General features: G+C 31.3%; 1 protein-coding gene across 1 annotated transcript; it reads right to left on the bottom strand.

The window, feature by feature from the left end:
- Positions 1-1743: 1743 nt before the first annotated feature.
- On the bottom strand, positions 1744-10483 carry LOC143080289 (uncharacterized). Its single transcript, XM_076256078.1, has 10 exons — positions 10329-10483; positions 9289-9509; positions 8602-8752; positions 7353-7582; positions 5911-6165; positions 4729-4824; positions 3895-3987; positions 3256-3297; positions 2799-2902; positions 1744-1932 (listed from the first exon to the last, which is right to left on the bottom strand). Coding segments are annotated over exons 1-10 (1368 nt in total). The 5' UTR covers positions 10331-10483; the 3' UTR covers positions 1744-1758.
- Positions 10484-16685: the final 6202 nt, after the last annotated feature.

Here is a 16685-nt window from a genome sequence, read left to right as displayed (position 1 = left end):
ACGCTAGTAATTTGTTTCTTCTTGAAAAAAGTACTTTTCAGACTGATTTTTAACCTTTTTGATTTCGATACATTTAGTGATGATTTATTCGATATCGACAATTCGTCGTTCATTTTCATATCTTGCCTCTTAGTTGTATTGTCTTTTTGTCCTTTTCCTAGCTATGACTTCATTTGGATCACCAAGTGCTTCGTCCATGTCGTGGACCATTTTTCAGAAGAAAAAAAATCAACAATATTAACATTTAGTGCTTTAAAACTGATGAGAGCAAAACAAAATCGACTTGGTATGTCAAACAGGTAACCAGTAAAATAGATTTGCTTACCAATTACCGGAATTCCCTTTCAGACTTAAATTAAACGTCAGGGAAATCTAATAATACATTCGTGAGTAACAGTTCTAATATATAGATAACCTTTAAAGTCACATAGTGAGATATAAAGATTTCGATAATGAGTCCGGTAATATATTTGACTCATTAACTCAGGTAGTCTTATCTTTTGATTAGTGAAGAATTGTGCGGTCCTCCTGATTATATGAACATTTCGTTCCAACATTATATGAATTAGCAATACTTTCTGTCGATACCTGTATCTTGGCATAGCACAAGGTCATGTTTTTCTCTGACTGTTTATGACGTTTTTATACTAAATCCATTATATGTTGGATGTGTACGGATTGATGATTTATTCTAAGGTGCATGATTTTTTAATAAGTTGCTAGTGGCTTTGAACTAGCTGTTAGTTAACTGCGAGTACTCTCAGATCTGTTCCTAGTGTCTTTTTTGTTGGGATGTACAAGTACCCAGCCACGTCCACTTGTATGTTTGTCCATCTGATGAGTTAAGCCTTTTTCAACTGATTTTTATAGTTCGTTCTTATTTTGTACTGTTATACCACTGTCCCAGGTTTGGGGAAGGTTGGATTCCCGCTAACATGTTTAACCCCGCCATATTATGTATGTATGTGTCTGTCCCAATTCAGGAGCCTGCAATTCAGTGGTTGTCGTTTGTTTATGTGTTACCTATTTGTTTTTTGTATTTCTTCAATTAAATTAGGCCATTAGTTTTCTCGTTTGTATTGTTTTACATTGTCATTTCGGTGCCTTTTATGGGTGATTATGCGGTATGGGATTTGCTCATTGTTGAAGGCCGTACGGTAACCTATAGATGTTAATTTCTGTGTCATTTTGGTCTCTTGTCGAGAGTTGTCTCATTGGCAATCAAACCACATCTTCTTTTTTTATATATCTTATTTAATATGCACATTGATTTTGATATTGTAAACATAATTTATCAATAATTCGATGAATTCATATATCATTCAAAAGTATTCGAATACTATTATGTGGTTCTTGGTGACACGTTCTTTTAATGTTTGACCGTATCAGTGCTTCCTGGACTCTCAAGTTCTCATGTACTCACGGTTTGAGTTCCAATCGATAACCAAAGGCCTAATACTGATCACTCTATTATCGGTCAACAATTTGAAAAATCCACACTTTCTATGTTAGTAGCCCCTATATTTTAAGATGACACTTGAAATAACGTCATATTCAAGAATTTGCACCTTATAAAATATAGTCTAACCAGAATCAAACCATTCTCTTTTGTTTAAACTTATACGTTATAACATCCTGATAATTCAATGATTCTATTATTGATCAATCAGAATCTGACTAAATGCAACAAAATTGTTTATTTTTTTTATATTCAATATTTATATTTTCACAAACATTCCTTTGTGTAACATTATTATCTCAATTTATCAAGTCTGTATTTTCATTTTCTAAAATAGTAATAATTCCAAAAAAGCTTTCTGGTGGAACATTTTGAGCTTTCGAATATTCCATGCCGGTCCATTCATCAGGATTTGCTACATCAACATACAAGCAATCTTCCATGTAGATCATGACCTCATCTTTGGTGGAACGCTTTTTTATGTGGAAAAAAGAAGAAAATTGTATTAGAATACTGTATTCCCCATTGCGATATCCAATGAACCAAAACAAAAGAAAGTTCACTCTCCTTATGATAGAGTCCAGAAAGTCAATAAAAAAGGTTAACAATACCGGTGACGATACTGATCAAAATTTATTTCTAAATAATAATTGAAAAAGAAATTATTCGTTAAACTGTGTTATCAGAAATATATGTTTTATGTTCCGATTCATAGGGACAATTGTTTTACATATTTGTGAAACTGTTTACATGAGGTAACATCATATCGCTAGGTGTCCAACTGTTAAAGGAATAAGAGGTAAAATAATCCTTTAAAATCTTCCTTAAGAGCCGGCTCGTCAATACTAACTTGAATCATCTAAAAAAATGTTCAAAATATTTGACTTAAATTTTATAAACATATGTTTCGTTTACAATGCAAAATGAAGTAGTAATGTCATACACTATAATAGCTATAAGTTAACATAACACTGCCGATATTGCTTGTTTCATATTATATTTAGTTTGGTATTCAATTTATAAAATTTATGAAGATAAATTTTTATCACAAACTTTTAAGGCTATTTCATTGTCCAATATCTTCCAATAATTAGATGATATTGAAAGTTGAGTTCAGATTAAATTCAAAATGTTATGCTTTCAAAAAAGTGGCAAATATTTCCGTGGTAAAATCTTCCTGATCTTACGTGATTCGGTATGCTTTTCTCAAAGGAGTTATGCTTCTTAAAGATAAAGTTTCCATGCCTCACTTTAATAGTACCTAATGTCTTAAAAACGCATTGTTTTGCCATTTATTTCTCAAGATTTTTCACACTAGAAAATGTACATTGAAACTTACATCATGTGAATGTGGTGTTTTCAAAATTCTATGTATAATCAGAAAAATACCACCAAAACTAGTGACTGCTCCTATTGCTAAAACTATACCCCAAAATGTAATTCCTGTGAAAAGGAAAGATAAGATATACATGTAATGTTCAAATGTCTGATGCTGCATTTTAACTACTCTAGTTCTTTTTATTATAAACAAAGTCAACAAGTATTATTGTTAAATATTATAAATATACACGCAGGAAAAGATCTGCCAATAGCATATGACAAAAAAACCAATGAAAGACAAACAACAACATTTATTTTGTACAAACAAATAAAAACTACATCGAATATTAAAGAATGAGCAATACATGAGTTTCTTGACGGTCAGTACTGGAGCAGAGTATGCTACATCTAAATGCTGGGATAAGCAATTCAAAGTTGTTTCGAAACATACAGCTAAATTTGTGTAATATACCAACCTTCAACTGATGGTTTATTTTCCGGTCCGTACCTTTGTTTAGCTAGATAAAGAAAGAAAATAAATAAATCCATGTGCATTATTAATAAATGCGATTTTTATCGTATTTGAATTCATGTTAAAGAGGCCAAAAGATATCTTCATTTAAAAAACTAGCAGAGAAGAGTCAATTTTCAAATAAAAGTTGACATGATAAAGTGCGAATGTATAGAATAGGGCATTGCACTCATTCAAATTAGGGAACGACAATTCAACTAAAAAGGCGGGTTGGGTGTAATAGTGTTTTCTAAAAAAACGTTTTGATTCAAAAGGATGCAACCCTTAAAAATTAAATAGTTTCTCCCTTACTACACAGCTGCCGAAGATTTCGAAGTTTGAATTGCAACAGCAAATATAAGCAATAGTTTGCTAATTTTGTATATACGGTGGACGGACTTAAAACTTTTTTTAAGAGGATATATCATTTTGGTGTTTAAGCTTTTAATACTATTGTTTTTATGTTGAGGTTGCTTGTTGCTGTTTCTATTACAAAAACACCAATTGTATATAAAAAAAATGACGAGTAACTCTGTGTTAATTTAGAATGTATAACATCACGTACCCTTACGAGAGAATGTTCTTTTATGGTTTAAAATCTTACATGAGGTGGTACCTGTATGTTTCAAATGTTCACTACTTTCACCGGATGTTATGGATAAGTCATCTACATGCAAAGAAAAAATCCCTTGTATTGCTAAAAAAATAAAATTGGAATACATTGGAAGTTTTGTTGGAAAAATTTACTTTTGAATTTAAAAAAAAAATGGTAATGATGATTTTTTCCTATGTTTTTATTTTTGTCCTGCAGTATGTGTTCTGTAATTTTCTGTAACTGCATTTCAAATAAAATGTATATATTATGAGACGCAGAGAAGATTCTACCCACATGCCAAGATGGATGAACTGTCCCAGTTATGGCATACTTTTTTTATGTGTTAGACTTTACTGTTCTTCATTCGATTTTGTATTTTTAACTATTACGTCAAAAGTCTTATGTAGACAAAATGCGTGCACCACAATATATACATTTTCATTTATATTAATAAAATTTTGAATGATTTTAGTTTAAATAATACCTGTCTGAAAACAGTATTAAAACAGTTTCTCAATCATTAGAGCTTTACTCAGTTGTATGCATTATAATACTGATCGAACATGTAAAAACATTGGAGTATCATTAAATATAAAAAAACATAAAAAGAAAATTTACGAAAGAGTTTTAAAAAATAATCCGATACGATACGACACAAGAAATGAGGATTTGTTTCTTTTTTAAGACTTTGATCTCTACATATACCTTTTATGAATAAAAATGAGGAAAATTGAAAAGCAATTAAAAAGTATATAGGAAGGAGATTTGACAAAACCACGACCAATGGAAAAAGACAACTGTAAAATTGCATGTAGTAGTAATGTCGAAAGTTTATAAATTTACACGAGGTTAGTACACGTTCATCACTGTAACTCTCACTACTGCCTTCTGATGTTGTGCTAACTTCATCATCATATACAACAGGACCTCCTATAATTGCTGAAAGAGATCCATTAAAAGGAGTTTTTAGATACATGAACATCGTCCGTGATTCTATTTAGTAATATCAATTAAATATAAATACGATGGGGTATGAGTGCCAATGATACAACTCCCTATAGAAGTCCCAATGTCTACAAAATAAGCAATTGTAGTTCAAAGTACGGTCTTAAATACGGAGCCCAGGTTTCCACCGAACAGCTAACTTTAAAGGGCGTCAAATTGGCTAGCGTAGAAACATATCAACAAACGACAACCACTAAACAACATATTCCTTACTTTGGATAGGTGCCTACAAATGCATACTGTCTAATGTTTTAATCGTTTTGATAGGCCCGAACATCTATTTATTTTGAGTGTTTTGTTAATTTGAGAGATCTTTGATGTTCTCAATTATCAGGACAAAACGTGAATGGTATATGGTTCTTTTTTAAGAAGTTGCTTAGTCCTTGGTTTTTCTATGTTGTCCTTTGTATACTGTTGTTTTATTGTTGTTTGGGTTTTGCCATGCCATTGTCATTTTTTTTTTCGTCTAATGAGTTTGAATATCCCTTTGGTATCTTTCGTCTCTTTATTACTTTAGAAAAAAAAAGTTACTTCGGTGTCCAGAAATCTAAATAAAAATAAAAAATATATATAGTATTGATGTACGTTATCTTGGACATGATAACCTAATGTTATATGTAGATAAGATTTTGTTATAGAAAATGTAAATTGTAGTCCGATTATTAAGATCATACAGATTGGAGCTGATTTAAGTTATTACAATTTATGTACGTGAAGACAATTGCCTTTCTGACTGAAATATTGAAGTTGTACTGTTTTCAGTAAAAAAAAACCCATGTAATATGTATAGTCATTTTTATTATGAGACAGTTCAAGACATAGGTATACAGATAACATTTGTGTAAACTATGGATCTATTATTAGGGTATATCCTAATTGGTTATTTTTTTACTTCAATGTTTGTTTCATAACCTTCTATACTCATATCTATGTTGAGTTAATTGCATTTTCAATTAAATATTAAGAAGCTTAGATAATTACACATTTCCATTGGGTTATGTAAATTGCTAGTTATCTTACGTGTTGTGCTTCCCAGCATATAATGGTCCCAATATGGCGTGATATAATATTTAGTAGCATCGTTTTGAAAATTTGCTTCGAGGAAACGACAGGTAGAGTTGCCTAAACTGTACTCAAAACCTGAACATGCGTATCCATTGTGCATGAGGCTGAAGCATTTATCCATACATTCATCTACGCTGTAAGATGTCCCACTGTATTCAATTAATGGGAAACCAAACATACTATATACCCACCTCATGTAATAGGCTTCACCTGTTTAATATAATAATTTCTGTACGTTACATGTATACCTATTTTCAAACCAAGAAAATGCCTACACCAAGTGAGGAATATGACTTTTGTTTTTCATTCGTTTGAGGTGTTTGAGCTTTTGATTTTACCAATTGATTAAGGACTTTCCGTTTTGAATTGTAATCGGAGTTCAGTATTTTTATGATTTGACATTTTTTGTGACAATTAAAATTTAAATCTAATAATAAAATTTCTAACGTTATATTTTAAAAGTATATGTCGAAGATGCTTCAAGAATTTGAGATCTCTAAATTTTGCACAAGTATTCCTCTCCTTAATTTTATGGAACTAGTCGAACCTTGTTTCATAAAAAAAAAACGATCAACGCATATACAAGCATCTTCCTTAATAGAAGGCAACAGAAGGCACAAATATCAAACTTAAAATTCATATAAACTACTAAAAAGGGATATCCGTCATTCATCAAGATTCTTGGTTGGTTTATAGAAAACATTTGTGTTAATACCAAATTGGAAGATGCGATATGATTTTCAATACGACAACTCTCCACAAGAGACCAGATGACACAAAAACTAACAACTATAGGTCAACGTACGGCCTTCCACAATTTGAAAACTCATACTGCATAGTCAGTTATAAATAGCCCCTAAATGACAAACCAGTTATATAGCCAATATGTGAATGAATGCAAGAAAGACTGCCATTAGAATATAATAATTCTATAATGCAACACGTGTTTCCTGGTGACGCTTCAGCATATACACTCGAAAGAGTCAAAAATATATAAAAGTTGGGAACACAAATAGAGGTCTATCAATCAAAAAAAATCATCCCAAGTTCTTCATGATACTCCACGATACTCTATGGAACAATCTCCTGAACAGTTTAATGCAAAGCAAGTCCCTAGAGTGTTTTAAATCTCAGCTAAAAACTCATTTTTATCGCATTGATTTTTAATTATATTTTTTCTTTTCTCTTTTACGGGCTTTACTTGTTTTGTATCAACTTCTAATACAATATGGTACTAAGGCATTTTTTATTTCAGTATTTGTATCTGACACGATGTATGTTTTATGTTTTTGTCTTTGTTTAAATAACCATGTGAATGTACAGCGCCCTAGAGTAATTGAAGTATTGTTTTTTAATAGGGTGCTTTATAAATTTTCATTATTATTATTATTACTAACCTGTAAGTGCAGTCATAACAGGAGAAACGTTATTGGTTTGTCTCATGCAAATAAAACTATATTTTGAGTTACATGAGTCAGCGAAGAATTTTATTTCAGGTAATTGAAACAGATCATACTGTATAACGGCATATACACATGCACTCTCCTTGCTTTGTACGTGATCGTTCGGGAAAGTTGATGTTTCAATGTCTACTTGCATAGCATGTTGTGTCCAGAAGCTTGGAACACTGAAATATGTTTCTTACGATTGAGAATTATGAGTTGGTAATTAAGCTTTATATATAACCTTGACAAGGCAATGAAGACATATTATGGCATTGGTTAAGATTTTGTTTAGATATGATTGTGTTATACAAGTAGTTATTTACTTTTGAGATGAATACATAGTCAGATCTGATACAATAATATACACTCAATATAAGTTGTTACGACTCTAATTATTCATAACAAACTTGAATAACAACTTTATTTCTTTTATTATTGGTCCATGTCATGACAATAAGTTATTTATTTGTTATGGTGATAAGTATATACCTCAGTTTTATTTCAAGTTTGACTTTGTATATATATTCGTAAAAATTTTGAGGTTTTTATTTTATTTTATTTAAAAAAAAAACCATCTAACTTTGTTTGTCCAAATGTTTGACGTATTTTTTTCTCTTCAGATTAAATGAATTTAATCAGTTTTGGTTGAAAACAATCTTATGATAACAGCATTTTGTCATAATTTAAAGACCGTTCATCATCTGAAAGAAGACTGGATAACACATATAAACCTTATGGTGCAAAATTGTCTATTATGAATGAAGTTACTTATAAAGGTGTCTTTTTCTATTTTTGGTTTGCGTTAATTAGTTTACTTCGGCTTTTCTTTTGTGATGGCCATTTGCAGAAAATTCGAAGATTCGACTTTGATGTTTCATAGGGCGAAACGATAAGGTAAAGAAAAACGCATAAGCAAAAATACAGAAACGCAAAATCGTTCTCGTGTTTTGTGTTGTTGTTTTGTGAAAAATAGAATAAGGATAATATAGGTCAACGTCAAATGAATTTACAAATGAATATTAGAGCAAATCATAGTTACAATTTTCATCTTTTATTATCAGAAAGTTTAAGAAAAATTCCTATAACAGAATTTTTTCAAGCAAGTTTTGCTTTCGATTTAGGAAAACATCAACCTTTAAAAATAATATACAGTTATTTTTTTAACCAATAAAAATCATGTTAATCGCCTTGTTATCCTTACCCTGTGTCTGACCAAGGAACATTAAAAAGAGAAACTTTCAAATCATAGAGAAATTTTGTTGCATTGACTAGATCTCCACCATCCTTTTCACATATTATTTGAGCTGTTTCGTGTGTAACTTCATCAAGATATAAGGTGGCCGTCCATGTGTCTTCTCAGTTTAATTAAAAAAAAATACATTTACATCATTTTATAATTTCCTTTAAATTTCTTCTTACTAAGTTATAAGCTATAAATTTAGTGTTGTTACAGCAAATATGCAATAAAGATATTGTTACGTTAAAAAAATCATTTATCACATTGATGATTAAGAAATGTAAAAAACGATAGATTGATTAACTGATTGGTACTTGTTACCTTGGAGATTTTTCTTTTATGCATGTTTTCCATTCAAATAGTCTATCTACTGCACCACGTAATACTAGTATTTACGGATTTCGGCCTCTTTTGTTTATACGTTGGGTTTTTTTAAGTATTGTGTGACATATAATGATAAAACAAGAAAACAAAAACACAAAACACAAAACACACACAAAAACAAGAAAAAACAAAAAAAGATAAAATAACAAAGCCATAGAAAAGAAATATAAAGCTAAGAAAAAGGTCTACGACAAAACAAAACAAATTCCCACAAAAACACTCTGGAAAAAACAATAACACAAAAAGATTTCGTTACCATATAATTACCTTGAAACATTACTCCAAAATAACAGCAATCCCCAATCCTAATACTTTCAGTATTGCACTCTGTAGGAACCCATCGAAAATCGGTGGTGTTTTTGTTATAAATTGCATATATACAAAATCCAGCTTCACCGTCGTCACTGGTGGGAAATTCTGAATAGTATTCTTGTCCTTCAGTCAGTAAAGCTTTACTACCATTATGATTTGTCCAAAAAGCAATTTCCCTAAAACATATTGAACATAAACGATTTTTCAGCATCAGTACCTAGTTTTCTTCGACGACATTTTTATCCTTTATACTTCATTGAGAATTATTTCTTATTGATAACGCAAAACAAATTTAAATATTTATTGTGGCATGATAATGGCAGTTGGGCCACAAACTAAAGACCAAAAAGCAGTATTTCAATAAACAGGACATTGTACATGTATTTAAAATATTTATTTATGGTTCATCCTACCTAAACTGATTTTTAATTATTTATTTTTTGACAAAGTTTCTACATGTATTCATTCGCACAGCGCTGAGGTTTGAATAATTAACACATCAGTATATGATGACATAAACGTGTAGTGAAGTGGGAGTTGTTGCTCCTTCTGAATGCCTCAGTATGACTTTGAGACGTTTGTTTGTTGCAGCGCGTATCATGTATGGTAACTACTTAGCTTCTCTTTCTATTGTATGTATGCTATGTGCTGTTTGTTGTTGGTTATTTCGTCTACACCGGCTTCATCACAAAATAAACATAAACGCACACAAACATAAACATAAACATACACACAAACACAAAAGCATAGAATCATTTTTGGTTATTGAACTTCTTAAAAAAAGAGCTGTTAAATTTCATAAAACAAACAAAATATTCACAGAAAATATGTCAAAGTCCTTTGTAACTTGAACTATAATTACTATTACTGTAGATCATTTGTTCGGTTTTCGTAATGCGAACATCATGATCACTCAACAGCCTTATAAATTTAAAATGAGTTAATGAAAAAGATTTATATGTATCAAAATTAGTAAAAAAAAAATACCAACTTACATGTACGGTTTGTAGTAATCATCAGTTGAAAATATGTCGGACAGCTCTTCCTGGACACTAGCAGTCAATTTACATAAGCTGGCATTTATTCTATCACATGAGTCTTTAGCTTCTTTGTACGTGCGTGGTTCCAAATAGACGTCATGGTAAGTGTGTGATACTGAATAAGTAAAATTAATCTTGAATATGTTATGTATATGTATGGTCGTATGTGTTTTGTTATTCGGTCGTGAGACTTGTGTCCCTTTGTATGTTGATACATATATATATTTGTCATTTGATGTTATTTGTCTTTTTGTAGTAAACATGCCAAAGGCCTTAAGCATACATGACTTTAGTGGCATGGGGAGCTAAATATATGTCCCCAATGTATGTAAAACAGGGGCGGATCCAGCCATTTTAAAAAAGGGGGGGTCCTAACCCAGGACAAAGAGGGGTTCCAACTACATGTCCCCATTCAAATGCATTGATCGTCCAAAAAAAGGGGAGTTCCAACCCCCGGACCCCCCTGGATCCGCCACTGTAATAGTTGGTGCTGGTTACATCTAATATACATCGTCCAAAAATAAAACAACTCCAATCGCTGATACAAACTAAATGATCTCGCTGTTTTTTAAAGCTAATTGAAAGCCAATTAAAACTAACAACTAAATCATGGTTTTTTTTACGTAAAAAGTGAGAGCCAAAAAAAAGCACAGAAGCGTTGAAAGTAGCGTTAAACACCAATCAATCAGTCAAACATAAAAAATTTATCTGTACGTTAACTCGAATGATTCAGTGCCCCTTATTGGTCAGTGTCCTCTCGGGTAATGTAGCGATCCGAAATGTAACGATTGGATTAGTCGGGTTATCTGTACGTACATGTTCTTAAGGATTTATTATGAATACGTCATAAACAGTCTGGGGGAAAACATGACCCTTTGGAATACCGAAATATAAGAAGTATCGTCAGGTTGCAAGCTCCCGAGTGCTCGTACCTGAATAGCTTCATACATTTGTAATAGTTTAAATGTTTAAATTTAAAAAAAATAACTGTTAGTATGTATAAATCTTGCTTTCTATGTTACATGGAATCTACCCATTTTTAGCTGAAACTTTTAGAATAATCCATTTTATTCCATATTAATAACATTTTAGTAGGATTTTTCAAAATGAAAGGGATTTTGAATAAATAAGTATACACCGCGCAAAACGTCACGTGCTTTTGCGTGCATAATTGAGGTATACAACCGTTTTTAATGAACTGTAACAATTAGTTTTGGTAAATAATTGCCATTACATACATTTCTCTCAAAATATGGAATAAAGCAATTACTGTCTTTTGTTTCGGTAAATGTGTGGTTTAATTGTCTTTTAAAACGCTACATACATGTACAGTATTTACCTCATCAAAAGACAGTCATTGTATAATATTATAAAGAGGCAACATTTACTTTTTGGACATTTTGATACACAGCTTGCGAATAGTGTCAGGGTATTATATATGTTTTTATAAGGTTAGAGCTTTATTATCTTACAAGTTCAACATGTATGCATAGTTTACATTAGATTATTTGAAATTGAATATAAAATTTTACCAAAAACATCATATTAATTGCATTATTACAAAGCAATCTTAGTTATTTCTAACATTTCTTGATAGAATAATATCACAAACCCAAACTTACCCTGAAAACTATCGAAAATCAGCAGTATTATAAAATAAATCTGTAAAACTAAATAAAAGACAATGAAAACATATGTAAAACAAGTCAAAAGACATTATATCTAAAAGCGACAACATTATGGTCATAATATTCAAGTATATACCCTCGGCTTAGCCAAGTTAAGGGCATTCTGTACATGACACAAGTCAGGATCGTGTATTTCAGTGGTTGTTGTTGATTCGTGTCTGTCATATTTTCAAAAAGCATTACGTTTCTCGTAAATTTTTTTGTTATAAATTAGGCCGTCCAGTTTCTCTATTAAATTGCTTTATATTTTTCATGTCGCGGGTTTTTATAGCCGACTATATGGTATATACATGTAGATATTGGAAGATGTGGTAAGAGTGCCAATGAGACAACTCTCCGTCCAAGTAACAATTTATAAAAGTAAACCATCATAGGTCAAGGTACTGCCTTCAACACGGAGCCTTGTCTCACACCGAACAGCAAGCTTTAAAGGGCCCCTAAAATTACTAGTGTAAAACCATTCAAACGTGAAAACCAACGGTCTAATCTATATAAAAACGAGAAACGAGAAATACGTATGAACACACAAACAGACGACAACTACTGTACATCAGATTTCTGGCTTAGGACAGGTGCAAACATTCTCCCTTTTCTGAAACAATAGTATAACATCCCAACATAAAAAAAAACACACTATAAAATATCAGTTGGAAGGCTTAACTCAATCAAAAAACGCAAATTAATAGTCTTTTCTCATTGATGAACACCGTACGGTTTGCTAACGCTCGGTATAAATATTTTGACAAAGATAATGTTTACCCATGTTAAAATGAGCATATAGCATTGCACATACAGAATTGTTGTATTTGTCCTATTAGAATGGAAATAATTCATGGGTATGAATTAATCGTGATTTTACCACGGGGTTTCCCTTCATACTAATAGTTTACCACTGGCTGTCGCTCGCGGATAAAATGTAAAGGGTCTGCATGAGATAAATGCGTCCTTCATGTCCATGTATTATGTTTTATACCATTAGTTTGTTCTCCGTATTTGTTTTGTCCATCATTCTCAATTCTTTATATTTGTTTTATTCTTTATGGTTGACCCATTATTCCTTATTCTAACCCAACCAAGCAGACGCTCCTGTATCAAAGTAATCATTATCAATGGTGATTTATTACAGTTTGTTACTTACTTGTAACGAAGATGCATCTGCATGCATTAATATCAAAGATGACTAAAACTATCTGATGCACACTCATCTTATACTTACTTTTTGTATTAGAAATTTTGATATCCATATTTAAATTTACAATTAAAGCCAGCAATCAAATATTCTAAAAATGAATCCTTTATAAAACTGTGTCATTTATATAAGTCAACTTGTCAGTGAACCGAAAAAATTTAAACGAGAAAAAAAAACCACCTTGGAAAAATGTTGGGTTTTTATTACAAATTGTAGTGCTATTTCGGAAAATTTTATTGATAAGTGGTATCTCAAATTTTGTTTCTGTACATAATCTCGAATTTATCACTGACTGCTCTATTCTTTTAAAAGTCTCAAGAACTGAATATAAAAACCAATATAACACACCATGACTTAGATATTAAAGCAAAGATACGAAAGGTATTAAATTTCACAAATAATAAGGCCAAGCTAGAAGGAAGAAAAACATGTATTTTTTTTAATTTATATATTTAAATAGATAATTTTACCATTCTTATCTATGTTGATAGTAAGTAATATTGATGGTTTAAATGGACATGTTTTTATGGTACAAATGTCTTAAATGACAAACCATTGTAGTACAATGGCACATATCGTATACTTCCTCTATTGATATCATGACTATTGTTGATAAAAAAAAAAAAACGATTACTAGATCGCATGACAATCGCATGAACCATAATCCACGAAATTGACTTCAGTTTAATTTTACACTTGATGATCTTTAAATCTATATTAAAAAACAATGGTATTTTATAATGGCTTTTATTATGCAAACTGGAGTGGTAATTGCATAATATTTATAATGAGTGCAATACATATCGTTTTACCGACAAAAATATATTAAGTGTATGTACATGTATGTACATGTATCATAACAGTATTCGGTTTACATGTATCATAACATCACGGCCGACACTCGGCTAACCGAGAGATTGGTCGGTTAATCTATATTGAGTATGCGGCTATATCGGCGGTTGGTCTGTTAATCGGGTTGGCTAAAGTCTGTTAATCAGGTGTTATCGAGAAAATCATTGAAAGTTCAACATGTTTCATTGTATAACTTTCTAAATATATTTTCATCATAAAAAGTATTCATGTCTAACAAAACAATTCAATGTACTGAATTCAGTGGTGAAATTATTATTTTTCTAGCTTCGATGTACGATCTATAAAATGAAAAGGCGTGTTACTCATCAATAAATTTATACACATTTTACACACATAAAATGTACACAAAATGACACATTGGTTAAATTTACTTACATTCAATATTTTGAACATCGAAAAAACAAAGGCATTTTGTTCGTTAACCTATTGATACCATTGTGTGAAAAATCTACACGAAAATCTGTATTTTGGTGACATAAATTAATCTTTATTTAAAACCTGGTCTGTTAATGGTTCGGATGTATAAAACCCGGTCTGTTAATTGGTCTGTTAAGAGTTTTGAATGGCAATAAAAGTATAATTTTATTGCTATATGGGGTGTTATCGGATCAAATAAGTAGGCTCAAGACGAGCGGCTAAAATATACGAAAACAACACATGAGCAATGAAACATAACATATACGGAAAAAACACATGAAATTGAAAATTGATAAAAATGGTTTCAAAAAGTGTAATATTAAAGTAATATTAATTTCATCCAAGAATGATCGCATATATCATGTTGATTCTGTTAAATTGTCATGAATGACACAAATTTGTCAACTTCATTGGTAACCAGTATATAAATCAGAGATAAACGTCGTAATGTAACTAAATATCAGTAAGTAAAATATATTGGGATGACAAAATATGAAAAATAAAGAAAGAATAATGAGTAACATAAATAAAATGTAGAAAAACAATGACATAACAATTTAAAGAATACAGAAATAAACAATGAAACATGAAACATGAAAAAACTTAATTAAACGCCTATTTCTACATATACAATATGTATTCAATGGCGTTGTACATAAATGACATATAAAATACAAAAATACTATACAAAAATACAATATGTATGTACTATACCAAAAATTGAAAATATACACTGTGATACACAAGAAAAAAGTCAGAAAAGTTCAAAATAATTTTCGAAATACAATGTTTTCAACCGACATTTAAAAGTATCCAAAGGTTCAGAGTTTCTTACATTTGTACCTAGTTCATTCCACAATTTTGGCCCAATAGTACTAAAGCTTCTATCTGAAAATGTTTTCTTTTTGTTATATGGGACTACATAACAACCAATAGATGACTCTGACGACCTTAATGAACGTTTCGACACTTGAGGATTTAACAAATTGATCAAATATGACGGTGCATTACCTACATGACAGTTGTACATACATGTTCAGATTTTGAATGTAATTCTGGCTTTGATCGGAAGCCAGTGTAAGTCAAACAATTATACCTGCTTGGCACTATCATACTTAGAACGGTTTAACACAAGTTTGGCACACATATTCTGTATACGTTGCAATTTATATAAATCAGTTTGTGAAATTCCAAAAAGTATAACATTGCAATAATCAATAAACAATACCCCCAACCCGGACGCTCATGGTATACACGAGAATCTGGATGGAAACGCAGAATATAGAATAATATATAAGGACAGTAGAGAGTGATACATTGCTAAAAACGAGAGAAAAATAATACTGGTTTAAAAATACACACATGAAACAACGATGGCTGTTGAAACAGTAACGGATTGCAAATGTACTTATATTGGTGACAAATTTTAGAAGTTTACATGCGGACAACTATGGTGGCAGGTTAATGCAATTTTGCGTTTTAACGCTTTAGCGTTTTCGCCTTACATATTCTATGGCGATAACGCGAAATTGCGAAGTCGAAAACGCGAAAACGCGAAACCGATTTCTCGTTTTCGACTTCGCGATTTCGCCTTTTCGCGATTTCGCGTTTTCGCTCTATAGAATATGAAAGGCGAAAACGCAAAATGGGCTTCACTGGCCACCATAGACAACTGTAGTTCTCCTCTGCACTTATTTAGAAAGGAGCTAAACGGAATAAAATGAATTGAAACTTAAAATGACCAAATGTAGCTGCATTCGCTCCTTTCCGTTTACTTCTTTAGAGTGATTTGTAAACAACATATGATTAAGTAATAGAAGAAAAGAACCAATTGGATGATGCTGACGAATTAGGGTTTAACGTCCAGTGACAAATATTATGTTCATATGTGAACGAGAATACGTTATATGTACCCTGTGTTGTATTAGAAAGACACTTTCAGTCGGAATTGAGAACGTGCTACTTCGAACAGACACAAAAATTAAGGCTGATTGAAAACGTCAATAAAAAATTCATGCATATTCCAGAGGCCAATCCATATCACGCTATATTAAAGTGACACACCCTTCAATAAAATGCAAAGAAAGTCAAAATAAAAATGCTCTTTCTAGGATACTGTGGCACCGTATTATCATTTTTGTTTAC

This window comes from Mytilus galloprovincialis, chromosome 1 (assembly GCF_965363235.1).
Source record: "Mytilus galloprovincialis chromosome 1, xbMytGall1.hap1.1, whole genome shotgun sequence".
Lineage (NCBI taxonomy): Eukaryota > Metazoa > Mollusca > Bivalvia > Mytilida > Mytilidae > Mytilus > Mytilus galloprovincialis.
This window is presented reverse-complemented; position numbering and strand designations above follow the sequence as displayed.

What these genes read in the sequence shown, in the direction of transcription:
- LOC143080289 (XM_076256078.1), bottom strand. An exon ending in TGAACGTGTACTAACCTCGT is followed by an intron (nt 3,988 to 4,728) that starts GTAAATTTATAA and finishes TTATTTTTTTAG; the next exon opens with CAATACAAGGGATTTTTTCT. An exon ending in ACATACAGGTACCACCTCAT is followed by an intron (nt 3,298 to 3,894) that starts GTAAGATTTTAA and finishes TTCTTTATCTAG; the next exon opens with CTAAACAAAGGTACGGACCG.